Raw genomic sequence first — 26,731 nt, 5'->3', positions numbered from 1 at the left:
AGAAATTGTTGAAAGTTGAATTTCATTTAGCGTGGATATGTAGGTTTTTAATATATTGAAAAGTTCGCGCTGCAATTCCTGATTCTCCGATCGCAGTTTTTCCACTTGCACCTGGCACTCGAGCAGCTGCTTCCTGCATTGCTGCTCTAAGTTTTGGTACTCCAGCGTTGTGGGTCGAAAATCGTCAATAGAGATGCACGAGGAATTTTCAAAAGCGGCTAAAGCTGCACGCTTATTCTCCGAGCTATCAATGCTTCCTGATACTATCCAACCAAGTTTAGTCTCCTGCAATGTTGGCAATTGGGCTGATAGTCGAATCTGTCCGACGCACATTAAATCGAAAAACAAACCAGAACCTATCAACAGATCGATACGTTGGGGCTTGGAGAAATTAGGATCAGCTAGTTTTAGATTATTCGGCATTGGCCAATCCTTTGCGTCTACGCCGAAGTTAGGCTGCATTTCCGTAATTGAGTTGGTGACAATTGCAGCGAAGGAAGCTCGATAGCTTGCGTCCTGGGATTGTACAACTATATGTACAGACTTGCTCGAAGGTAGAATGGAATCTCCGATTCCAGAGATGTGAACATAAGACGAGCGATGATCCAACTGCAACTGATCAGCAAGTCTAGATGTTACAAAGTTTGCCTGTGATGCAGAATCCAAAATGGCACGACATGGGATAAGTGCTCCATAACGATCTGTTACATGGACGAGGGCAGTAGGTAGCAACACGTTCTGGCTAGGCTGAGATTTCTGGATCGAGGGGGGAGGGCTAGAACACCCGCTTGCTAGAAGCACAGTCGCGGCCTCTTGCTGGATCGATTCCTCGGCCGGTGAAGAGGAAGATGAAGCACCAGTTCCCGGTGGAATGTGGAGTAGCGTGTGATGTTTGGCCTGGCAATGCCTGCAAAGTCCTGACCTGCACCTCTGCAATTCATGGCCTTTGTTGAGGCAGTTCAAACACAAGCGGCTCTTCTTTGCTTCTTTGTATCGTTCAAACGCAGAGAGATTCAGGAATGCCTGACATCTAGATATGTAATGCTCGGAGGAATTGCAATGGTTACATATGGGGTTAGGATGGTCGTTACTGGAGGTGATAAGGGTGACAGGTTTGTCTTCTCCCACCTGTTGACTAGGACTTGTTGCCATGGCTGATCCCAAATTCTCCAGCATCCGACATCTCGCTTCCAAAAATGAGGCCATGCTTGACCACCGAGGCAATCCTGACGTCGGCAAGGTCTCTTCCCATTTCTCCTTTGTTTTGTGGTCCAGTTTCGTGCCTATGATGAAGATCAGCAACCCATCCGAAATCTCCTGCGGGGTCGCCAAGGTCTGAAGTGCACGCAAGTGCGAATTGATTTTGTCGCTGAGCGCGCGCAAGCCGATAGCTGAGCCCTTCTCCAACCCTTGCAGCCCGAAAATAGCCTTGACGTGTGCCTGAAAATGTAACAGTTTATTATCGAATCGCAACATTAGCAAATTCAACGCCTTGTCGTAATTCTCCTCAGAAAGTTCCAAGAAACGAATCGTATCCAGCGCAGCACCATCTAGACATCCACGAAGATATTGGAATTTTTCGATGATTGGTATACGATGGTCTTTGTGCACCATTGTCGAGAACATCGAGTGGAATTCTGGCCAATCCATGTAGTTCCCCCGAATCGCGGAAGCTGCAACTCGGGCATTCGAGAACGGCCTATACTATTATAGGCGAACAACGACGAATTCCCCTCGAGTGTATGCCGAGCCGTTGAATTGGCAACATTTACCGTGCGAGCATCCATCAACTCCCGCGACAGCCTGGACCTAACCTTGACATAAACATTCGAAAAGTCCAGCCGGGCATCATGGGCTAACTGCAGGAAATCCAACCTTTCAGGGCTCGTTTGAGCGGCATCGAAATCCACATTCATTCGCTCGATCTGCTCTAAGCGAGCTTGAAGTTCTGCCTCATCTAACTCGGCAAGCTCTTCCTTGGTGAGAAAGCGATCCATGGCCTTTAGTTGGCGCGCGATGGACTCGGCCTTGTGCTTGTAGAAATCTACATCACTCGGCATTGCTGCGTTCGCGACATTGGTAGGCTCAGGTGCTGCCATGTTGAGGTTTTAAAAGAGTCTCTCAGCACGACCGAAAAAGACACCCTGTATACGTATAAACGTGGGAACCGAAAGCAAAGGGATTACAGCTAATGCCTTTAGCTGTGCGAGCTGTCCGATTCCGCTTTGTACTCCGCTTGTGTGTATTAGTGAGTTCGCTGCACTGCCTACCGCACTGCACTGACCGAATTGTCGCGACAGAGAAATTAATAGCCAGCAATGCGTGTATGTAGGTGTATGTAAGTGTGTTTTAGCACCGAATTGTGCTTAACCGCCGAAAATTTGCTAGGGCTAACGAATGTCGATCGCGAATGATTATTAATTGACACTGCAACTCAGAGATCACGTCGGGGTCACCAAATTTTATGTGGAGATAATGTTTTTTATCCCCAATCGGCCGACTAATTATTTCGAATTAAATAAAACTCGGCGCAGAAATAAAATTACGATATGTTCTTTAATGCGTGACATCCAAATTGCAAGTGTGGCTTGCCTGCCCTTTACATTGCCGCTCCGATCGTTAAGCGCAGCTTCGCTCGGCCGACGTCGGTAGGCAGACGCAAAGCGGAGATAGCGAAGAGCGAGCTGGCAGAGAGCGTTTAGCAGGGCAAGCAAGCGCAAAGCTTTAACAAACAAATGAGTGATATAGACATAAGTAACAAACAAAATAAGCGGCTGAGGGCCAAGAATTAGGTGCTATTTGGCAAGCAGCTAATCGGCTGGGTTCTGCTCCGAACAACCAGTATATCAAAGATATGCAAATCCAAATCTTCGGAAAGCTATATCTTAGACTTCATGATTTTTTGCGAAAATCGTGAAAAAATTGATGTCCTTTTTTCCGTGGGCAGTCGATTGGCAGGACTCTCTCGATCACGGAGAGGCATGCCACGCCCGGATCGGCTGCCATATTGCAGAGATATAGCTTACAGAAGAAACCAGTATATCAAAGATATGCAAATCCAAATCTTCGGAAGGCTATATCTCAGACAAATAGGGCCAGATCGGTGCAGGACCAACTGTCCCAACTGTGTAGCAGAGATATAGCTTTCAGAAAAAAACAGTATATCAAGGATAAGCAAATCCAAATCTTCGGAAGGCAGGACCAACTGTCCCAGGATCGCGAGGATACAGACTGTCGAACTGCATCAAAATGTCAACTTGGAAAATCAGGCCGATTTTTTGAAAATTTAATGATGTAACCGGCATGATTTTTTGCGAAAATCGTGAAAAAATTGATGTCCTTTTTTCCGTGGGCAGTCGATTGGCAGGACTCTCCCGATCACGGAGAGGCATGCCACGCCCGGATCCGCTGCTGTATAGCAGAGATATAGCTTTCAGAAGAAAACAGTATATCAAAGATAAGCAAATCCAAATCTTCGGAAGGCTTTATCTCAGACAAATAGGGTCAGAGCGGTGCAGGACCAACTGTCCCAGGATCGCGAGGATCAAGACTGTCGAACTGCATCAAAATGTCAACTTGGAAAATCAGGACGATTTTTTGAAAATTTAATGATGTAATAACCATCATGATTTTTTGCGAAAATCGTGAAAAAATTGATGTCCTTTTTTCCGTGGGCAGTCGATTGGCAGGACTCTCCCGATCACGGAGAGGCATGCCACGCCCGGATCCGCTGCTGTATAGCAGAGATATAGCTTTCAGAAGAAAACAGTATATCAAAGATAAGCAAATCCAAATCTTCGGAAGGCTTTATCTCAGACAAATAGGGCCAGATCGGTGCAGGACCAACTGTCCCAACTGTGTAGCAGAGATATAGCTTTCAGAAAAAAACAGTATATCAAAGATAAGCAAATCCAAATCTTCCGAAGGCTTTATCTCAGACAAATAGGGTCAGAGCGGTGCAGGACCAACTGGCCCAGGATCGCGAGGATACAGACTGTCGAACTGCATCAAAATGTCAACTTGGAAAATCAGGACGATTTTTTGAAAATTTAATGATGTAATAACCATCATGATTTTTTGCGAAAATCGTGAAAAAATTGATGTTCTTTTTTCCGTGGGCAGTCGATTGGCAGGACTCTCCCGATCACGGAGAGGCATGCCACGCCCGGATCGGCTGCTGTATAGCAGAGATATAGCTTACAGAAAAAACCAGAATTTCAAAGATATGCAAATCCAAATCTTCGGAAAGCTATATCTTAGACTTCATGATTTTTTGCGAAAATCGTGAAAAAATTGATGTCCTGTTTTCCGTGGGCAGTCGATTGGCAGGACTCTCTCGATCACGGAGAGGCATGCCACGCCCGGATCGGCTGCCATATTGCAGAGATATAGCTTACAGAAGAAACCAGTATATCAAAGATATGCAAATCCAAATCTTCGGAAGGCTATATCTCAGACAAATAGGGCCAGATCGGTGCAGGACCAACTGTCCCAACTGTGTAGCAGAGATATAGCTTTCAGAAAAAAACAGTATATCAAAGATAAGCAAATCCAAATCTTCGGAAGGCTATATCTCAGACAAATAGGGCCAGATCGGTGCAGGACCAACTGTCCCAACTGTATAGCAGAGATATAGCTTTCAGAAAAAGACAGTATATCAAAGATAAGCAAATCCAAATCTTCGCAAGGCTATATCTCAGACAAATAGGGCCAGAGCGGTGCAGGACCAACTGTCCCAGGATCGCGAGGATCCAGACTGTCGAACGGCATCAAAGTCTCGACTTCGAAAATAAGGCCGATTTTTTTAAAATTTAATGATGTAACCATCATGATTTTTTGCGGAAATCGTGAAAAAATTGATGTCCTTTTTTCTGATGGCAATCGATTGGCAGGACTCTCCCAATCACGGAGATACATGGAGAAAATGTCCCTGATCCTTTGGTAAAGACTATAGCCCTAACCATACATATTTAGCTTTCTCGGCTATTTATGGGCCGATAAGGCGTGCGACGGATTCCTGTGGTCAAAAAATGTCCCTGATTTGATGGAGTCCTTATGGATCAAGGACATTTTCTCCAGTCAATAAAATTTAGTTTTCTCCGCTATTTCTGAACCGGAATATTTCCCCCGATAAAGAATACAGCAAGGATGATTTTTCAATAGTTTTATTCATCAAAACTTAGCTTAGTATAACTTAATAAACAAGTGGTATCTAAATATATGGATGCGTATATGCTTAACAATATCCTAACAACAACGAGATTTATTTAAAGTCTAATAGCCCGCGTAGCCCTTCCCTTGGTCTTCATAGTCAAAGACCTTGTTTTCGATGGGCAGATGGAAGGATGACGATGGCTTCTAATTTTCAGATCTTGAAGGGGTGCGATTCTTTTCTGCTGGGATACCCTTCTGTCTGGCTGGAAAGAACTCGGTCTGTCTCGTATACGCCTTGGTAATGCTTGGATAGGACTCCGTCTGGCGGAGGAAATCAGATACGACTCGTTTTGTGGCAAAGCGTAGGGTACATATGTATGTAATGTGAAGGAAGATATATTTTACAATATATCCACAATTATATATTGATTCACTTACGAGTCTCGACTCTCTCGTGTATAATCTTTTAAACTTCAAAAGGTATCCGCTGGATACAACTAGTCCAATACATATATCATCTCCGCTTCACAATGGAACTGAATTATGTACATATACCATAACTATACCTCTACTCCAGTTTCGGATACAAGGATGTCCCATTTCATTGGTGTAGATTACAAAAATTAAATTAATTCCTTCAACTAATGGAAATATTTCACACAAAATATTACAATTCGTTTGAATTCGATTAATAAATTTAATCATTTAATCGATACCCAACGGCTGCCTTTTGTCTAATTTGACTGTTTTTAGTATATTTTGAAGCAATTATTTAAAATATGCCAGTCAAGTAGAAAATAGATTAATTAATCGGTTAAAATTATGTGGGCATGGCTAAATGTTCTATATAGTTTGTAATATTCCACGGAATATCAAAATCGAGGAATATGTATGATGGAACTTGAATTCGTCAGTATATTTACGGCATATTTTTAAAATGAGACGGTATATTTTGGTATATTTATGAGGGTCGGACGATAAATCATAAAATCTGAGATAAATCCTGTTTTTCTGTTTCTTTTCGAGGACAACGAGGCTCTATAAGGTTCCTCTGGCAGCATGGAAGACCAGGCATGCCTGCGGTGCAAGACCACCAAGTACCGCAATCCCTCGCTCAAGCTGATGGTCAACGTTTGTGGCAACACGCTCTGCGAGTCCTGCGTGGACCTGCTCTTTCTCAAGGGATCCGGGGCATGTCCGGAGTGTGCAGCTCTTTGAGGACCCAAGGTGGAGAAGGAGGTGGACATCAGACGGCGCATCTTGCGCGACTACAACAAGCGCGATGAGGATTTTGGCACGTTGGAGGAGTACAACGACTACCTGGAGGAGATCGAGGACATTGTGTACAACCTGTGCAACAACATCGAGATCATTGAGACGAACAAACGTATCGAGGCGTACAAGCGAGACAACCGTGAGGTGATTCAGCGCAACAAGACCCGAGTGGGCCGCGAGCTGGAGCGCGTTCAGGAAGAGTCCCGGAAGAAGGAGCTCGATGAGCTGGAGACCGAGCACAAAAAGAAAAAGGCCCGTGATAAGCAGGCCCATAATCGAGGAGCAGGAAGAGTCCCGGAAGAAGGAGCTCGATGAGCTGGAGACCGAGCACAAAAAGAAAAAGGCCCGTGATAAGCAGGCCCATAATCGAGGAGCTCATGTACAGCGGCAAGGATGCTGCCCAGATTGTGACTGAATTTGCCGAAAAGGCAGAGAAGCAGCGCGAGGAGGAGAAGCAGCTGCCGCCGCCGAAGCTGTAGAACGAGTTCTCCACGGGCATCAAGTTTGGCCAGACGGCAGATACAACCCTGATTCCCGTTCCAAAGTCGGAAGAGGGTCCGCTCTTTGTCTACGAGCCGTTGATCGCCATCACAGATGGTCCCACTTCACCGCCAACTAACGAGATCGAGTCATTGGGCTACATCTCCCACATACGGGCCGAGACACAGCAGGAGAATGCCGGCGGATTCACCGCAACCATGGCCTGTGAGCGTGCCCTCCAGGAAGCGCTGCAGGGTCTCTTTTACACCCCCACAGCTGGCGTTGCAGCGGGCATATGAGGAGCCCAGCCTGACTGCCAACTGCTTCGAAAGCACAATAGGATGACAGAACCATAGCACAGCACGCTTATTTGTTGAACAAATGTATCCTATATAATCCATTCATCTAACCGTAATATACTTAATATACTATAATGATTAAAATTTACTTATTTTAGGTAAGAATACATTATTGGGAATAATACATACGACACAACTCCGCCAGATGCGGTATCGGAAAGAACCCAGAAGCCAGATTCGGCGTGCGAGAGGTTTCTCATTTGATTACAGACTTGGTTTTATTAAATACTTGCAACAGTAGATATACATAGGCGTAGTACATATATATCCTAGATAATCATACATCGGGAATAATGTAGGGGGGTTTTCTTTATACAATATACAGATAAATTATATGGTAGTTCAACGAGTAGCTCGTCACATTCTAGATCTACTTGAACAGTTAGAGGTAAATATGTTTTGCGATCGTACCACAAGCGAGATTATTGGACAAACACATGATGCATGCCGGATGAATGGGGATTGGGAAATGATCGAAGATTACAGAATGGGCGGTGCGATGCGGATGATGGTAATGAGTGCGATATTCAGATATGGCTTCTAATACATTTCAAATGTTTCAACTTAACTACGATGACTCATGACTTTCGATTCGTTTAGATGTGGGGGTTAAGGGTTCCATCTCCAGCCAGGACCAAGCAGCGGCTTCTCGAAGGGATGCCTGTGGAATGTGGAAGCAACTGCTGGGGACCAACAATTGGCAGATCGTGATTAGTTCACATACGCTTTGTTAGATGATAGCATAACATTTAATTTAGACGTTAATTTGGTCTTTATAATCTAATTTAAAATGTTAACATTTAGTAATAGGGTTTTTGCACACGCCTTTCGTTGATTATAGATAGCTAGAGTTAGAGTGGTTTGTTGCTAACAACGACGTCAGGGCCCGGCGGGGCTATGATTGTTTGCCATACTGATAACTAATGATACTTATCCCATTCTTGTTTTGATCTCACTAGTCGATTTTATAGTCGCGTCCGAGTGCACTTGGGTGTGGAGTCTCCTTTGTGGAGCTATGTAAGTTTCCTTAAAGCTAGCTACAGTTTAAGCAAATCAGTTTCTTGGCGCTGTTGGATGGGTTATGTGGATGACCCCGCTTCTGCTCGGGCAGTGCCGATGCCTTCTACTATTCCGATGTGGCTGCTCCCTGGATCGATTTTGGCTGTGTGTTTCTGTATATTTCTGTAGTTCTGTATATCTGAATTTCTGTGTCGTCATTGTTTGGTGTTTCTGAATGTTTCTGTTTCTGTTTCTAAAGCAAACAGCAGCAGCAGGCAGTAGTAATAAATTGCAACGTTAACTAAACAGAGTCATCTGCAATAAACAAGAGAATGAAGGATGAGTTATTAGTCCATACATTATGCGATTGAGATCACTCCGTCCGTTCGCACCGTGGTACCACCATTTAGTCTTTTTGGGATTTTTATTGCAGGTCTTAACGTAGAGCGCGTTGTCTGGAGGACGCTTCTTCTCGCGACAGCTGCTCAACATGGAAGCTATGCTAAGGCACACCGATTGCACCGACAGCGCCGGCGACCAGTCCTCTGTCAGAATGGACAGGCAGATGTGTCCATTGCTGTAGACATGTGGGTGCACGGGTATATTGTTGCCAATAAAGGTCACCTAGAAATAGACAAAGGACAGTCAGTGTTTTCCGCGCTTTGTTTCATATTGCGTCGTTCGCTCGTACCTCAGGCGAATCGAAGGGATATTTATTGTTAAATTTGAACAGCAACTGGAAGTCCTCGCCATCGTAAAGGGTGCCCTCGAAACCTTTTATGTTTAATTTCCATCTGTAATCGAGACCAAAGATTTATGAGTATTGTAAGTGTCACCCAGTGAGAGCAAGAGCCCAACAATTGCGGGCTTTGTTGTCATAATCGCAAAAACTGTTCAGGCCGCTGCGCTGAGCTGCGCTGCCTTTTTTGCTTTTATAATGAGCCTGTATTAAACCAGTTTCAGTTTTCGCTGAACTTGGCCTACTCCGGCTCGGCTGCACTTACTCGGATAAATTCTGCTGTACGCTTTCGGTGTCGACAGTGACACCCGGTGGCGGCTCCTTGATCAGGAACATCAGCTCTTTGTGAAGCCGGCGCTGTAGAGTACAAAGGAAAGAACGAATTAATGAATGCCTTTGGTAGGTGGCATGCCAGTTCCACCTCCCCTCCCCTCCCCTCACCATTTATCTTATCGAAAAACACACCTTCAGCACAGGCCACATTTTTTTTCCTTTCTTTAGAGTTCTCGAAAACCCATTTCAGCCCTCCTTATCTCTGCGCCATTTCTCTTTTGGCTTACAAAAGTCAATAGTCGCTATATACATACTTAGTCTGGTACCTAGTACATAGTATATGGTATATGATAAGATAAAAACGAATGTCACTGAAATTTATAGAGCTTTCGATTGTTTTTCCGTCTCCTGCCCATTAGCTCGCCCTCCCTTATCGAGTGATTTCCCATTTTACAGTTATGAGGACAGAAATGGACTACGGGCATTGGAATACCTACATACACTCGTACTCCCATTTAATACAGATTCAATATGGTCTTTGATAAGCGCAATCTTGCATACTACGTCTTAGGGATAGCCAGGAATATGAGGAATCACACCGATTTCCTGGAACCTACCCATACAATACAACTCATTCAATGACGCAACCGCAAAAGAAAACTACATATGTAAGTACATACGGAAAGTACATATGTATGTGCATAGATGTGTAATTCCCCGCTGATATCCAATTAAATGCATTCGGGCAGATATTAAATCCCGATCCCATGGGCTGGTCAAAGTTCAACCTTCTCGCTCGTTCGGTCTTCGGGTACTTGCCTCCCAGCGCGAGTTGTCCAGCTGCAAGGGCTTGCCGCATTTGGAGAAGGGCGGCGTTTTCGGCTCCTTGGGCTCGGTTATTATTTCCGATTTGGGTATTTTGTCTTTTGATTTCTTGAAAACCTGCAGCATATTGCACTTTTTGTTTAGTCTGAGAATTACCTCACAATTGTTCACAAGTTCGAATGAGACTGTTTGCCGCTCACTATTCTCTTTTCTCTGTTTCTCTCTCTGTCACTTTTCACATGTTTCTGCTGTCTAGATAAACTTCAACTTTTAGTTCGGGTTTTCCGCTTTTGTTTCAAATTCCCCCTTTGGACCGCACAGCTTTTCCCAGGGTACCACGGACGAGCATTTTATTTGCTTTCCAATTGCGCTTTCTAGTCGGACGAGAACCGCCAAGTGCGCCAACGTTCGTCGGACGACTGCAGGAAATCGCCGAGAGACTTGCGGGAGAGACTGCAAGGCGAGGCGCTTCGCCATGACGGCGCGACGTGTTTGCTGGTGTGCGTCGTCGCCGACGCCGACGCCGACGCCAACGGCAACCCAACCCCCGCCCCACCCTGCCGCGTGCTGCAAAATACATATAAATATATATTTTGCACTATCGAAAATGGGAATTCGCAGGGGCAGCGGGGAATATGGGGAGGTGGGGGATGGGGGCTAAGGCTGCTGCTGTTGTGCTGCCAACAGACAGACCAAACTAGTTTGTAATACTCGTAATGCGAACAAGTTGCCGCCACAGCTGGTTGGTCTCTCGCTGATCACGAGATGGTCGCTCTCTGCCCCCTTCCTCTGCGTATAGCCAGCAGTGCTTATCGGGGCTCGCAGGCATTACCTGATAAGGATTTCGATTAGATAAGGCCAGGAATAACATTCCCAGCGCTTAACAAAAGGTGCAAAACAGGCAACGGGATGTAGTGCGTCGCGTACGTCAATGGGGCAGGCATTTGAATTGATGCAACAATTAAATAGTAGCCGCAGCCAATTGAAATGAAGACGATCGGCAATTGGCCTGGAGATGATTGATTACACAAGCTGCAGCAGGGCTCTCCCGGCAATGCCACGATTATCTAATTAGCTCAGAGAGCACTTTAGCCAGATGCGAATTAAAGCAGAGACGTTAGATAGTAATGTAATGCCATAGGTGGTACTTATAGCCCGCGCCGACTGGGAGGGTGCCCCAAGTAGGCCAGGCCAATAAACACATGCCTGGCTGTGTGGGGGTGGGGGTTACTCGAGTTTATTTTAGACCCCATCAAATAAAGAAAACTCAACAACACTAGAGAACGGAGCGATACGAGGCACCACCTAAAGCAATAAACAAATGAAATGCAATTCGATCTAATGCCAAAGTCTGGGAAAAACCAATCGCTGATATGGGATTGGATGGGATATAAAGTAGGCCCTAGCCGCACACAGCAGCAAAGGCTATAGCCAATAGTATAGTCTAGCAGATTCCTGAACAATAAAAAGACTCAAACAGAGGGTAAACAAATAAACAAACGCTGACAGATATGGCAATGGGTTGGCGGGCGGTGGGGTGGTCAATGTGCGGTGGGGAGGCTTTTGTTTCTTATTTTTTACGTCGTTTTCGAGGAATATTTTTTGGGTAAACAATTCTCGATTTGCTGGTGGCTGATGAAAAAGCGTGCCAAAAACAGATGCGGTAGAAAAGTATTCGTGGCTGATAAACTTTTCCACAGCTGATAAACCCCGAAATCGGGTGCTGGGAATCTCTGAGTGAGATGGGCGGGGGAGGCGGAGATGATTCACTTTCACACCCAAAACGAGGGGAACGTTGTGAGTTGCTGCGGAGACCGCAACTCTACATTTATACCCGATACTTAGTCAGTATGGCTCTCCTCCGGCAGACGCCGCTAATATTGAACGACACGACAAAGAGTGCGTGCGAGAGAGACAGAAAATCAGTCTGAGCGTGACGTCGGGCGCTGCTTAGCCACTGCAAATTAATTTGTTCCTTTTGGCTATAAAAATGATCTGATCTGATCCAGATTCAGCAATCTGATAGATATGGTCATTATCTATGATTCTGCGTTTTTAGTTTTCTCGAATGTGCAATATTGTGGATGCAACAGATTTTCGTCCTTTGTGGGGGCGGAAGGGGGTGGGGCGAAATTCTGAGATATACGATTTATAGTGAGATCTAACAGAAGTGCGGACACCAAATTTGGTTACCAAATTTTGGTTGCTCTGGCTCTTATAGGTTCTGAGATCCTAGAACTCATATTTTGCAATTGGCAAAACCGACCATGAAACCTGTGTGTTAGAGAGAGACAGAGCGAGAAAGAATTAAATTGTTTTCTTGATTCTGGCTATAAAAATTATACGATCTGGTTGAGATTTTACATTCTAGAACATATAGTCATCCTCAACGATTCTGCGTTTTTGGTTTTATCGTATCTTTAAAATTGTGGATGCCACAGATTTTCGTCCTTTGTGGGGGCGGAAGTGGGCGGGGCAAAGTTTTGAAATATTCTTGTAGCAGTGACATATCACAGAAGTCTGGATCCAAAACATCGTTGCTCTAGCTATTAGTCGTTGAGCACTAGGCGCTGAAGGGGACGGACAGACGGACGGACGGACGGACGGACGGACGGACGGACGGACGGACGGACAGACGGACAGACAGACAGGCCTCGGCTATTGATGCTGATCAGGAATATATATACTTTATGGGGTCGGAAACGATTCCTTCTGGACGTTACACACATCCACTTTTACCACAAATCTAATATACTCATTTTGAGTATCGGGTATAAAAATGTTTCAAAAATTGGATTCGTCCGGCCTTCGGAACTGAATCACGCTAGTCCCAGTCCCTAGGATAGACCGGAATAAACAAGTCCGAAGAACCACTTTAGCCAAATTGTGCAACATTCACATTCCCCAAAGCCATATAAAACGATTTCCGGAACCAGAAAATTGCTAAGCGCATTACGGAAGGGCCTGACAGGCGGTAGCATGGGCAGGGCAGGGGCTTGTATTTGTATTTGTACTTTTGCTTTTGTTTTGTTGTTCTTTTTAGGTTGCTGTTGCAACCTTAAACATGCTGCTAAATGCTCTTCCTTTTGCCCTTCAGCAGCAATCGATAGGGCTACGTCATCATTAAGCCGCTCTGACGTCAGAGATCGTGTTTTTTTCGGGATATAAATAATCGGAAACCTGATGCGCCAGTACCCAGCTCTACCTGCCTGGAGAGCGCGACATGTGTCACTGTACCAGCCCGCAGCGGTACCGCCACGTTCAGGTTGGATGACAAAGCAGAGGCAACAAGTACCAGTCTAGGAACCCGTCTCCGCCGCCGTGTCCGTCCCTGCCCCTGCCCCTGCCACGGCGCTTCTAGAGCATCAACTGATCTGATTGCCTACGCTTCCATGTGTGTGCTCCAATCGTGAGCTATCAACGCGAGGACGTGCTGTTGGTGTCAACACGTGAAAGGCGCGTGCAAGTGCTATAAAATGCGATCAAAGGGGAGGAGCAGCGAGTGGCAGACACACTTCAATTGAAATCAAATGAAATGCATTACAATTTGCAAGCAGAGCTCTGTAAAATCACGGCATTGTACAGCAACAATGATTAATTTGTGTTTTTATTGACAATTGAAAAGATGAGCTTCCATAGCACGGACCGACCACGGCAGATGCAGCCACTGCCGGGAAACACAAGTCTTCTGATCAATGGAAGGATCATTGAAAGTTGTTTGACAAACTGTCACAATTATCGGAGAATTGCGCAGGCAAATAGGTCTTTCCTCTCTTCTGTAATCACCAGTGCCTAGATCTCGTCACGTTTTCTGCGGTCACTGGCTGCCCCCGAGCTGGCGATTCCGTTAAAGGCAAACAGATTCGGCGAGATGATGGGCCACAGATGGGGCTGAATTCGACCGAAGTGTTATTTCAACTCCCTCGTTAATCGCTCATTGTTTCTGGGTAGCGCAACGGTTTGCCACTGACTTCCTTATTAGTATTCCTCATTGTCTCAGATCTCAGATCGTGCCCGTTCCATGCATATTTCATTATGGATAGCAGCAGATCAACAAGAGCCCGTCAATCTGGATACTGGGCACGGCCTAAGAATGCGGACGACTTCTTAATTATCGAACAGAATGGCATTGGAGCGACATAAACTGGTTCTCAAGACTTGGCAGCACCCGTTTTATAGTTTAATAGTGATAGATAGATACAATTTGGCTATTTATAAACTGGCGCGAGGCGTAACTAGACGGTTCAAAAGTGGCGACAAAATCTCTCGCAGACGCTAGGAGCACCTCTCAACCGACTGCCGACTGGGTTTCGCGTCACAATATCATAAAACGGCGCGTGCGGGTTCGCGTGTCAACGAAAACTGACTGAAAGCGATGAACGCAGAGTCGGATGTGATGAGCTTTTATTTTCGGCGAACTGTGTGCGCCTGTGTGCGTGCTGAGAGGCGTGTCGCAGGGCACCCGATATGAGAGCAACCATATGAGAGTGGGAGGCAATGGGGCGTACATGCCGGCAGTGAGGCACTGCACAGGATCGATGGACAAGGCAGACCCAAGGCTGCGTTGCTGGCGCATTGTTTACCGGGCATAAACAAAGTGCCAGCAGGAATGTGCAGTCGGTGCACGGGGCGACTTGCACTTGGTTGCATAAACAGAGAGCACAGGCCAAGGTCGATTTGTTGATCCGTATTCGTGGGTGGCAATTAGCGGGTCGGCCGAAGTGACCTCAATGTGCAGAGGCCGTGCGGCACGACGGGACAAAGACGCTCTTTCATTGCCTGCTGCAATTATATAATAATCAGAGACGAGATGAGACACAGTCGCCACTCAAGGAAGAAGCTGGAATTCTGGGCTTTCGCCGATAATCCGCCTCGCACTTCTCGAATGCGTCACTCTGCGCCCAGGTCGCCGAAACGATAAGGTGACGTTGAACCTTTTGCAATGTGTGCGGAAGAGGAATGGGACAGTCAGATGGAGGTGGGCGAAGGGCGGATCCCCGCAGAAACCAGACGCCGGCAGCAAGCAAACATTTGCACAAGTGCGAGTGCGCGGGGAGGGAGGACCGTCCGCCGCTGCAGGGAACACTCACCTCACTCGGCGACATTGCCGTCATTTTGCTCTTTGTGATATCCGTGGTGACGTGACGCCGCTGGGACTCCTTCTCCGCAGTGCTGTCGCTGCCACGGGACTTCAAACAAAACGGGGTTCCCGTTGTGGCGTAAAGCAGTTTTTATTCTTGTTTTTGTTGTTTTTCGAAAAAAGATTAGGAACTGAATATTGTTGAGGGTCCAGTGTGACCGTTTTGGCAGTGCTGTGAAAAATCTCAAAGTCTCGGCGTATGAAAATATCGAGAGCGCGCTGAGAAAGCAGCTGTTTTTTTGAGACTTATTTGCTTATTAAATATAACATTGTATTGTATTGCTTACTCCCAGCACACTGAAAACGACAAATATTCTCACTGATTTTGATTCTAGTCCGGATTTATATTGCTTTTAAAGTCATAGTTTTTTCGTCAGCTATCGCTATCGATAGTCGGTAAACATAAACAGCTGATTGGCATCAATTTAAATCTAGTTAATTTACTTGTTTGATAATGTTTATTTAATTAAAGTGTTTTCCTATTCATATTAAGATACGATGATTGAAGCGGCTCTCTTTTCTCGGCCAATCGAATAGAGACTTTTAGTGGTGGAATTGATAAACACAGAGAGGGGATTTATATAGAACTATATACTGATAGAATGGACTGATAAGCTGCACTCACTATCTTAATTAGTGCCGGCGCCGTTAAATACTTGTGCTGCAAGTTGCTGCCCCACAGTACCGGATTGGAGAATCAATCATGCAATTCGGAGTCTTAGGCAGCGGCATAATTGGCCTCACAACCGCCCTGAAGCTGCAGCAGCAGTTTCCCTCGGCGCAGGTCTCAATAATTGCTGACCGCTTCAACGAGGACACAGTCAGCTATGTGGCGGCGGGCATCTTCCGGCCAGGCACCAGTTTCATGGGCCCCACCCAGGAAATTAAGCAGTAAGATTGCCTGTTGCAAGGTCATGTCCAGCACAGCCTGCTAATCCTTCTGCCGATTGCAGGCAATGGATGACGGACGCCTTCAACTACTGGGATGAGCTGCGCCGCTCCAAGGAGGCTCCTCTGGCAGGGGTGTGTCAGCTGTCGGGCTATATCTACTCGCGCACCTCCCCCTCCATCGTGCGGGTACGTTGCCAACCGTCTATCAGCGATTCTTATCTGAGTTGGCTTAATTCGATTAACGAGACATTGCCGTTTCTTGCTCTTTGCTTCAGAACCACTTCATTGAGAAGCTTCTTCCCGTGTACAGACGCGCCACGGATGAAGAGCTGAAGCTGTGCCAGGGCGGGTGGAAGTACGGCTCCTTGTTCACCACCTGCTTGACGGAAAGTCGCCTCTTCCTGCCGTATGCCACGAACAAGTGAGTGCCGGAATGCCGGAGCATAGCTCAATCATTCTCTCACAAAATTCATTCGCAGATTCCTTGAAAACGGCGGGCAAGTGGTTCGCCAGCATGTGAAGAACTTCTTCGATGTGCAGCAGAACTTTGATGTCCTGGTGAACTGCACTGGCATGGGCGCCAAGGAGCTGTGTAATGATCAGCACCTGGTGCCCATTCGGGGTCAGGTACTGAAGGTGCGAGCGCCGTGGATGACACTATGACACCTACGTGCTGCCAGGCTTCGAGACGGTCACCTTGGGGGGTGCCGGCAGTTCGATAGCTACAACACAGAGTGGTGCAAGTACGACAGCATGGCCATCAAGGAGCATTGCTACGACCTTCTTCCGAGCCTCAAGAAAGCAGAAATTGTCAGGAAGTGCGTGGGACTTCGTCCGCACCGTTCGATCGTTCGCGTGGATCCGGAGCTGGTCACGAATGCGGAGGGAAGGCGCCTCAAAGTTGTCCACAACTACGGACACGGAGGGTACGGCGTGACCACAGCTCCTGGAACAGCCAAATACGCCGTGAAGATTGTACGCGAAATGCAGGCTGGGAATAGCAAGCTGTAGGCTCCAGAGTGCTGGTGCATTGTTATTTGTTGATCATTAAACTGTTAAACTGTTTACAAGCCCAATCAAAGCCACGCAGAATCTTTGAACCTTTTGTGTGGCTCTTTGCTTTGGTTATTAAACCATAAACCGATATAAACTGTAAACGATACCCGATAAGATTTCAAATTGTTGGCGCTACGCCAACGGCCAATGGCCCACTGTGCGCATGTCCGCCCCGCCGCATGAATGGAAAGCTCGCCCGCAATTCGCCGCAAAAGCTACGCCCACACACATTTCCGTCCCCCGGACCAGACCCAGGAAAACAGCCCCCAATCGATTTTCACTAGCAGATAGAAGGGACAGTCAGTAGCAGTGAGCAGTCGATGTGAAACAGTTATCTTATGAAAACGTATACAAAACTTTCCCATATTCGCCGTAGCAGCCAATTCGCCGTCCGAGAGCTCCAAATTTTTTCTCTCACTTGAGTCCTGCGAAGTCGACGTGTCGATGCGATATTTCTCGTCTGGCGAAAAACGGTGAAACATTTGAGAAAACAATTGAAAGGCATTCGCACTGCCATTTTGAGGCGACTCCTGAATAATTGAACGACTGCAGTGCTGTGGCAAGACGTGTGGGTGCGCGTACGTTCAATAATTGATTGGGTAACCGTAAACAAATAGCAGCAGCACGGACCAGGACCCTACCGTATGTTAGGCCAGTGCCAAGGCTAACTTCCAATACTTCACGATTGGACGGCAGCTAGAGCTAGAGCCCCAGCCACATTATCGATTTGCGTATATGTGTATGTCTGCGAAATAGCAGTGTACACCTAAACACCTATACACCTGTGCACCTACTCCCACACGCACGCACATACACACACACACACACACACGCACGTCAACCGTAGTGCACGTCAACGGCAAGAACTTTGACGCACGGGATCTCGTGGTATCCGTACAGAGGAGCAGAAGCAACCGCATCAACCTCAAGACGCAGTAAGTGCCATCCATCCCCCCCATACCCACATCCCACATGACACATCCCATCGTAATATTAAGTATATGCCGCATTGCACTGCGTGGGAGCTCGATTGCTCGGGTGTCAGTGAAAGTTACCGCCGACCGCAGACTCGACACGAAACCCCCAGAATACAGGAAAATAGCTTTCTCAATTTACTGTTGGAGTCTCTAAAACTTGAAGCTTGCCCCAATTAAAAGTTTGAGCTGCTGGCTAGGGAAGCCAGGGAGCACAGCCCCCAAACGGAGCTCAATAGTTTGGTGGGAGTGCAGCTTCTGCCCACCGAACAGCTGCTTAGCCATTTGAAAATTGAAGCACGAATGAACAACAAGGCAGCAGAAGGCATAGCATGAAGAGCAGGAAGAGGAGCAGCAGCGGCCACCCCTCACAGAGGGAAAACAACAGAAAACGAGGGGGAACGTTGTGAGTTTCAGCGGACACCGCAACTCTACAGTTATACCCGATACTAAGTAAGTATGGCTCTCCTCCGGCAGACGCCGCTAATATTGAACGACACGACAAAGAGTGCGTGCGAGAGAGACAGAAAATTAGTCTGAGCGTGTTGATTTGTTCCTTTTGGCTATACAAATGATCTGATCTGATCCATATTCAGCAATCTGATAGATATGATCATTATCTATGATATTGTGGATGCAACAGATTTTCGTCCTTTGTGGGGGCGGAAGGGGGTGGGGCGAAATTTTGAGATTTACGTTTTAAAGTGAGATCTAACAGGAGTGCGGATACCAAATTTGGTTATTCTAGCCTTAATAGTCTCTGAGATTTGTGAATATCCCCAGATTTTCATCTTTTGCGGGGGCGGAAGGGGGTGTGGCGAAATTTTGAAACAAACTCGTCTCGGTCCGATATATAAGGAGTGTGGATACCAAATTTGGTTGCTCTAGCTTTTATAGTCTCTGAGATCTAGGCGCTAATGTTTTACTCTAAGCAAAGCCGGCCATGCTACGTGTGTGTTAGAGAGAGACAGGGCGAGAAAAAATGAAATTGTTTTTTTGATGCTGGGTATAATAATAATACGATCTTGTTCAAATTCTGCGGTCTAAAAGATATGGTCATTCTCTACGATTCTGCGTTTTTGGTTTTCTCGTATCTTTAAAATTGTGGATGCCACAGATTTTCGTCAATTGTGGGGGTTGAAGTGGGCGGTGCGAAGTTTTGAAATATTTTTGTAGCAGTGACATATCACAGAAGTCTGGATCCAAAACATCGTTGCTCTAGCTCTTATAGTCTTTGAGCACTAGGCGCTAATAGGGACGGACAGACGGACAGACAGACGGACGTACAGACGGACAGACAGACATGGCTCAATCGACTCGGCTATTGATGCTGATCAAGAATATATATACTTTATGGGGTCGGAAACGATTCCTTCTGGACGTTACACTCATCCACTTTTACCACAAATCTAATATACACCAATACTCATTTTGAGTATCGGGTATAAAAATCGATATTCACACGAAGCCAGGCAGATAAAAACATTTCCACACGGCCTCTGATAAGAGGCCCCTGCCTATTGACTCGAGCACGTCTGTCTGTCTCTGTGACTCCGGGTCCTGCCACACTCCGGTACGGCCCTCTGATGAGCCTGGAGAGGGTTCTGCTCCTTGACAGCCTCAGCCGGGAACATTGGCTTGGGGCTGTCCTTTTGCCAGGGCCTTGACGATGACGCGCGCACTCCTCTGTGGACCCCAGAGCCTGAACCGTCGTTCATCAGAAATTTGACATTTTGCCGCTGCGCAACTTTTGATTTAAGCGGGAGCGGTGGGAGTACGGGAAGGAGAAGCAGAATCAGAAACAGAAGCCATGGCAGAAGGAAGATAAAGTTGTCTATACACACAAATTATCGACACAATGTCGCGGCTTCCAAGGAGAGGAGCTGCCTTGCATATGGAAATTGTGAAAGGCGAGGGACGAGTAAATGGAAAAAAATTGTAAGCTGAAACTGAACTGCTGTCGCCGAGCGAGTCCACGCCATGGCAAGGCTGAAACTTTTCAAGGACGAGCGACCAGCGCTTCCCCCTCGGATTCTTATTTCTCTTGCCCACTCCCCTGCCACTGACGTGACAGCCATACCAACAGGCACAACCGTACCAACAGAATGCCATCTTCTGTACTTGTGGGTCAGCTGTAGGTAACAGACTCTCAGGGAAGCGGCCGGAAGAGGGTCCTGAGCATGTCCTCTCTGTTGTGTGCTGCAACACTTTCCCCGGATGACCTCCCAGCAGTCCCCTCGGGGTCCAAGTCGAAAGTAAAGAAGGCAGGAGGGCTATGATTCAGAAATATAACCGCAACTGTTTAATCCATACACGCGCAATTCAATTAGGTCTCGGGACAAAGAGCAGCTGGCCTTGGATCCAGCCTGTGTCCGCATCCGTGTGATGAAAACAAACTAAACAACAATTTAATAATTAAACGGCCCTCTCCTACTCCTACTCAATCTGGCCGTGGTACACGGCGATGTTGATGCCATCGCCCACGCCGCAGATGGCATCGGCGTTGCAGCTGGCCTGCGGTTCAGATCCTGGTCCCCCCACCGGATGGGGGGCGCACATGTCGCTGGATGTGGTGTCGCTATGGATGACAATGGCTGTAGTGCTGTAGTCCGGCTGCGTCGGCGGCAGCTGCTCCTTGCGCAGGAATGTGGTCATGCACATCTTCGTGGAGTCGCTGGTTATCACGGTGGTCGTGTCCATGGACTCCATCAGCTCGCCCTCTTCCTCAGAAGCAGCCGGGGCCGCTCCACGCTGCTGCTCCTGCACCTTTTCAACGGGTTCTTTCTTCTGAACGTCCGCCGCCTGCTGCTGCTGGCAAAGGCCGACAACTGGCAGGCTGGCCAGTTGGTTGGTATTCATGGGACAGAAGCAGTTTAGGTTGATGCTTCTGTTACCCAGGGCCTGGACGGGACGGGCGTTCCGTGTGATGGGAGTGACACCGTCGTGGCTCAGCAGCTGGCGGAAGTGGCGCAGCTGGAAGTCACTGATGGCCAGCGTCTCGGGGAAGATGAACCACTCGGTTCCCTCGTAGAACGGGGGTCGGGTCAGCGACCCACCGTAGGAGTAGAAGCCAGCCCGGAAGGCGGGCATTAGGTAGCAGAGTGGAAACGGTGATATATTCACGGCCTTTCCGGGCTGCTGCACCTGGCGCAGATTCTGAACGAGGGGGTCCAGGAACGGGTTGTCGGCCGACAGCTCAAACATGTAGGCGATCGTCAGGAGGTCGTAGCTGCTGGTGCAAGACCGCGACATCCCGGAGCTGGCACGGTGCATCACCTGCATCTCCATGGGGAACTTGCGATGGTTGAAGGTGTGCTCCGAGCCCTCGCTGTTGCACCAGCCCCAATGGAAGCGCACCTCCACGAACGTGTAGCTGGCCAGAAGATCGGCTCCGCTGATGGTGGGCGTGTTTCCGTGGAACTGGGCCCGCAGGATCAGGGTGTGGCCCGTGTTCTCCACCTGAATGCTTGCCGGCAGTTCGTCGTAGTGGTTCCAGTTCAGCAGCTCCCTGATGGCCATGGGGCTCAGCTGCTGGTCCTCGATATTGATGGGGCTCTGGAAGCCAGCCCCGTCCAGTCCTTCGAGTCCCCCCTCTCGCCGATCAGCCATGTCGTGCCCAAAGTTGCAATCGTCTGTGGCCAAATCCGAGTGTGTGATCCAAATCTTAAGGTACTGCAGAACCCAGCGGAAACGCTCCCGCAGTGTCTTTTGGCCCGTCTGTTGGGCGAGGCCCAGCACCAGGCAGAGTACGCTGGCCAGCAAAGGATGCTGCACCATCTGGCAGAAGCCCTGGCTAACGAGCAGCCAGGACAGCTGCACCACGAGGCCAATCAGATAGCCGAGCGTGGTATCGAACATTTTCCTATTCTGAGAATAGACCGGAACACACAATAGGCATAAAGTTACACAACAGTTGTAAACGTAAACGTACCAAGAAATCAGTGAAGCAAAGTTGAAAGGGTTGACGCAATGTTTTCTTTTGGTTTATATATTGTTTAATATTTTCAGAGTCGACAGCTCGTGCGGGTCCGAATGTTTTAATGTGACTGACTTCTATGAGTTTCCCACTTCCCATTCACAGCCTGACGGTCAATCCAAAGCCACCTATACTGATCCTTTCCATTCGTTTCTTTTTCCTGTACAGTCGGCAAACGGACAGCAGAGAGCTCTGAACCGAAATGGCCAGCGGCGGGGACCCCAAGTGGCAGAAGGATGCTGCCGACCAGAACTTCGACTACATGTTTAAGCTCCTCATCATCGGCAACTCCAGTGTGGGCAAGACGAGCTTCCTCTTCCGCTATGCCGACGATAGCTTCACATCCGCCTTCGTCTCCACGGTGGGCATCGACTTCAAGGTGAAGACCGTCTTTCGCCACGACAAGCGGGTGAAGCTTCAGATTTGGGTAAGTCAACGGCCGAGGCCTAGCCACTAAGAACTCCTAGCAGATGTATCTTTCAAACTGCTTCGCTCTTTGGATTCATTGTAATTCTTCGATTGGTTCTGGCAGATGAATCATCTGTACAATCGAAGTATTGATTTCTGCACCTAGCAATGACGGCATCAAGTGAACACAGGTCGTAGGTTGGCGCGCTCTCGAATGACCTAAAGTGTGTCCGTGGCTGTGCGTGGGTTTGACGGGTTAATTGTGCTTGTCACTGTCATAAAGCAAAGACCTGAGCAAATTTCGTTTGGCTTTTGCAGGACACGGCCGGGCAGGAGCGCTACCGCACCATCACCACAGCCTACTACCGCGGCGCCATGGGTTTCATCCTGATGTATGATGTCACCAACGAGGACAGCTTCAACTCGGTGCAGGACTGGTGAGAGCACACATATCCCTCACACACACTCACTGCCACACACTAACTCGGCTCTCTCTTTGGTCTCCTCCCGCAGGGTCACACAAATCAAAACCTACTCGTGGGACAACGCCCAGGTCATTTTGGTCGGAAACAAGTGCGACATGGAGGATCAGCGCGTGATTAGCTTCGAGCGGGGCCGCCAACTGGCCGATCAGCTGGGCGTGGAGTTCTTCGAGACGTCCGCCAAGGAGAATGTGAATGTCAAGGTGAGTACCGTGCCACTGAATATTGCGATAGTTTCTAGATGTGGATGTCTGTCTTTCACCCTTCCCAATGCTCCCCCTAGGCTGTCTTCGAGCGCCTGGTGGATATCATATGCGACAAGATGTCCGAGAGCCTGGACGCAGATCCAACGTTAGTGGGCGGGGCACAGAAGGGCCAGCGCTTAACGGACCAGCCGCAGGGCACGCCCAACGCCAACTGCAACTGTTAGAGCGCCACCAGCCCCAGGAGAACGAGAACCCGGCACCGGAAAGTTAGAGAGAGGATCTACTCGTACAACAATCGTACAACAACATTGACCGCAACTGAGTCAACAACAAACAGAAACAACATAAAATCAACAAAAACTTAAAGCTAGATAATTAGTCAGCTCATTAATCAAGGGATGGAGGGCGTTAATCCGCCAGTTAAACGATGACATGTATATGCAGGCATCCATGAATGATATGAAGGCCATGAGTATGCCAGCAATGCCTGTGTGCACTGTATTTGTAACCATATATGTATGTATATCCTTTCCGTTCGGTCGCCTCCGTGTAAATGTCAGATGTTATTTAATCAATGTTTGAATTGTAATTGGTAATCGATAATTGGTAATTGGTAAATTGTAATGTGTATCTTGTAACGTGTAATTTAATCGGCTGCCGGTGCTGGCAGCCTCGAGGCACTTTCCACTTGTATATACATATGCTGGCTTAACTGTACATTTTGAATGCTTGGTCACAACGCACAAAGCTAGCAAATTGGTGAAATCGAACATAGTAACTAAAGCTACCACTATGACTATCTACATACATGTATGAAACACACACACACACAGACACGTTTATAACATTAAATCCCGATCCCGGCTTGCCTTGGCTGGAAGGCTGCAGAGGCAGATACAGATACAGATGAAGAAAGACATACGTAAACAGATACGTACATGCTCGTATATAAAGAGCTATGTACATGAATCGAGTGGCAAGCCATTATTGTTATTAAATATTATTATTATTATTATTATGTACGTATGTATTTATGTAGTGAAATGGAAAATTTTAATGTGTTGCAATTGATAAATGAAATATATACATCAAATATACATACCTACTATATACGATAAATAGTACATACTACCCAGACTCAGAGCCTATAGCCGATAGCCTTTAGCCCTTAGGTACGTTCGCAGTTTTCCCTGTCTCTGTTCCTGTCAAGTTCCGAATCCTTTCTGACAATAACGTGCTGAAGACAGACAAACTTGAGGATCGAATTGATCCTTGCTATCCCAGGTATCAAAATTGTTTTCCGTTCTGAACATTAACCTCACAGCGCACAATTTATTGAATCGTTTGCGTATTGAAATTGAAATCGAAATTGAATTGAGCCCACCGAGCCAGCTGACAGATCGGTGCATTTAATTTGCCAACTATCCTCCCGACACAGACATCCTCTTTTGATAAGCACACCCCCGCCCCCAAACCCCCTCACTTTTCTACTGTCGTACGCTACGCTACGCTATTGTAAAAGACACAACCAACTGCTGCCGTGACGATATTTGTCAGACATGGAGGAGACAGAGTTGAGGGGACCTTGTATATCTGGCCGCGGCCAGGAGGCTGAAACTGCTGAAACATAACTGAAATATAAATGAATATACATATGTATGTATTGGGAAATGCTCTTTAATGTTAAATATGTATGTGTATACGCAGAGTTTCACTTGAATTACGATTAAATTAAAGGCATATCGCTGTATTATAAATACCCAAAACGAATCGAGATAAACATACGTACTACAACACACACCCGGAGACACCGTGCAAGCCAGATCCATCTACCCCTACACCTCCGCGTAGCCAGAAAAATTGCACAACGAGTTGTTTAGATAAAGAACCAAAGTACAGAGGATGGGGAGTGGGAAAATAGTGGAGGGAAATGTGAAAATTATATACGAAAATGCCTTAAACAAACGACAGCTGACGCGTACATAGACTTTCTGGCATTCGATCTGTTTTGTAAGATATGCAGTTACAGCATTCGCCTAAACTGAACTGAACAAACCCGACTAAATTTAAAGTGAAATCAAACCAAAACCAAAAACTAACAAAATAAGCAAACAATTGTTATCGAATTCATACTCGTACTCGTGCATAAAGCATTGGGTAAGCAAACGTTTTTGCGCTACATTGTTGTCATTTAACGAATAGTACATATGTATGTACGTATATGGTACTAGCATATTGATTATGGCATTGTGTACTCTCAGCCGAAAACTAATATTTGTGAACCGTTCTTGTACTCGTAATCGTATTCCAAGTATTCCAAAAACAATGCCATTATTTGCATTCCATTTGAATTGCAGCAGAATTACCCAACTATAAAATGCATACGATACAATTATGTCAAACCCAAAAGAAAACTAAATTGAAAAATTCAAATAAAATAATTCCGTATGTTATTCAATGATGGTTTTTCAACACCAACACATCTGCATACCCGTGCTTATGAGGATACTTACATAGATTTACACACACACACACACACGTACACACCTACATTCATAGATAATATACACATAATGGTATTGAAATTATTGTATTCCCATAATAAAATGTATACAAAAGGTGTATGGTAAAACAAACAACACAACCGATTTATTCCTCAACTCTTTTCCATTTTTTTTTTATTTTTTTTATTTTTTTTTTTTTTATTAAGCGTTGAATCCGTACATTGCATATAACGTATCTTAACATCACTGGTAAATAATATTGGGGTAGCCAAACCTAATGCTAAATGCGAGAGGACTTACAAAAAATATAATATTATAATATTGGGATGGAAACTTAGAGTTGGCCAATAGGTTTGGCAAAACCCAATCTCTTCAACCGCCTCAAAGGCCTGGCAGGTAGTAATCGTCTGGCAAGCATACTATGGTGTCTAATTAGCCTGTCACTGTATCTGCTGGTGTGCCTTCCAATCTGCTCCTCTACTGTATGCAAATTCAAATCCCGATGTAGGGTGGAGCCGCGCACGTACCAAGGGCAGTTCGTTATTTGCCTCATGGCGCGATTCTGCAAGACCTGTATCCGTTTATAGTTCGATTTGGCAGCTATGCCCCAAATCTGCACACCGTAGAGCCAGATCGGAGCTACACAGTGTACATAAACTGCTCTTTTGGCTCTCAGTGACATGGTGCTTCTTCTGTTAATCAGCCACCGCAATTGCTGCATTCTTTGCCCACATTTACGAGCCGTAGCTTTCAAGTGTGGACCAAAAGTAAGACGCTTATCAAGGGTGATACCGAGATACTTTGCTTGCTCTGGTTGGTCCAAAGTTACGCCTTCAAACTTTATGGGTGGGGTGTGGTCTATGAGCGCTTTCAGGGTGAAGCATGGATTGGTGGTCTTCAGTGGGTTGACTTTTAAATTCCATCTTTTGCACCAAGCTGCCAAAGAGTAGAGGTACTCTTGGAGACCATCTGCTGCCTCAAGGCGGCACT

The 26,731-nt window shown here is 46.7% G+C and overlaps 4 protein-coding genes and 1 pseudogene across 6 annotated transcripts; 3 read left to right on the top strand and 2 right to left on the bottom strand.

Moving 5' to 3' along the window:
• The first annotated feature begins 6,108 nt into the window (after nt 1-6,108).
• On the top strand, nt 6,109-7,836 carry LOC117192685 (annotated as a pseudogene).
• On the bottom strand, nt 7,468-15,458 carry LOC108159623 (ubiquitin-conjugating enzyme E2 W). 3 transcript variants are annotated; one of them, XM_017293077.2, is made up of 5 exons: nt 10,099-10,527; nt 9,272-9,363; nt 8,959-9,061; nt 8,660-8,891; nt 7,468-8,582 (listed from the first exon to the last, which is right to left on the bottom strand). In XM_017293077.2, exons 1-5 carry the CDS (start codon nt 10,228-10,230, stop codon nt 8,569-8,571), a joined length of 573 nt encoding a protein of 190 aa, XP_017148566.2. In that variant the 5' UTR covers nt 10,231-10,527; the 3' UTR covers nt 7,468-8,568. The 3 variants fall into 3 exon arrangements, with proteins under 3 accessions (XP_017148566.2, XP_033253305.1, XP_017148568.2); XM_033397414.1 differs by lacking the exon at nt 10,099-10,527 and adding an exon at nt 9,472-9,504; XM_017293079.2 differs by lacking the exon at nt 10,099-10,527 and adding an exon at nt 15,195-15,458 and having other exon boundaries at nt 7,995-8,582.
• A 261-nt stretch (nt 15,459-15,719) lies between these two features.
• Nucleotides 15,720-17,235, top strand: LOC108159619 (D-aspartate oxidase). Its single transcript, XM_017293074.2, is given in 6 exon segments — nt 15,720-16,135; nt 16,198-16,321; nt 16,411-16,556; nt 16,615-16,788; nt 16,790-16,830; nt 16,833-17,235. Coding segments are annotated over 6 exon segments (987 nt in total). The 5' UTR covers nt 15,720-15,947; the 3' UTR covers nt 17,147-17,235.
• Nucleotides 17,236-17,356: 121 nt separating this feature from the next.
• On the top strand, nt 17,357-25,695 carry LOC108159621 (ras-related protein Rab-3). Its single transcript, XM_017293076.2, has 5 exons — nt 17,357-18,126; nt 22,310-22,568; nt 22,868-22,986; nt 23,063-23,234; nt 23,315-25,695. The coding sequence occupies exons 2-5, from the start codon at nt 22,344-22,346 to the stop codon at nt 23,459-23,461; spliced, it is 663 nt and encodes a 220-aa protein (XP_017148565.2). The 5' UTR covers nt 17,357-18,126; nt 22,310-22,343; the 3' UTR covers nt 23,462-25,695.
• On the bottom strand, nt 20,440-22,220 carry LOC117192684 (carbonic anhydrase 1-like). The gene is made up of 2 exons (XM_033397413.1): nt 22,097-22,220; nt 20,440-22,032 (listed from the first exon to the last, which is right to left on the bottom strand). The coding sequence occupies exon 2, from the start codon at nt 22,021-22,023 to the stop codon at nt 20,602-20,604; it is 1,422 nt and encodes a 473-aa protein (XP_033253304.1). The 5' UTR covers nt 22,024-22,032; nt 22,097-22,220; the 3' UTR covers nt 20,440-20,601.
• Nucleotides 25,696-26,731: the final 1,036 nt, after the last annotated feature.

Source organism: Drosophila miranda, assembly GCF_003369915.1.
Source record: "Drosophila miranda strain MSH22 chromosome Y unlocalized genomic scaffold, D.miranda_PacBio2.1 Contig_Y2_pilon, whole genome shotgun sequence".
Taxonomy (NCBI): Eukaryota; Metazoa; Arthropoda; class Insecta; order Diptera; family Drosophilidae; genus Drosophila; species Drosophila miranda.
This window is presented reverse-complemented; position numbering and strand designations above follow the sequence as displayed.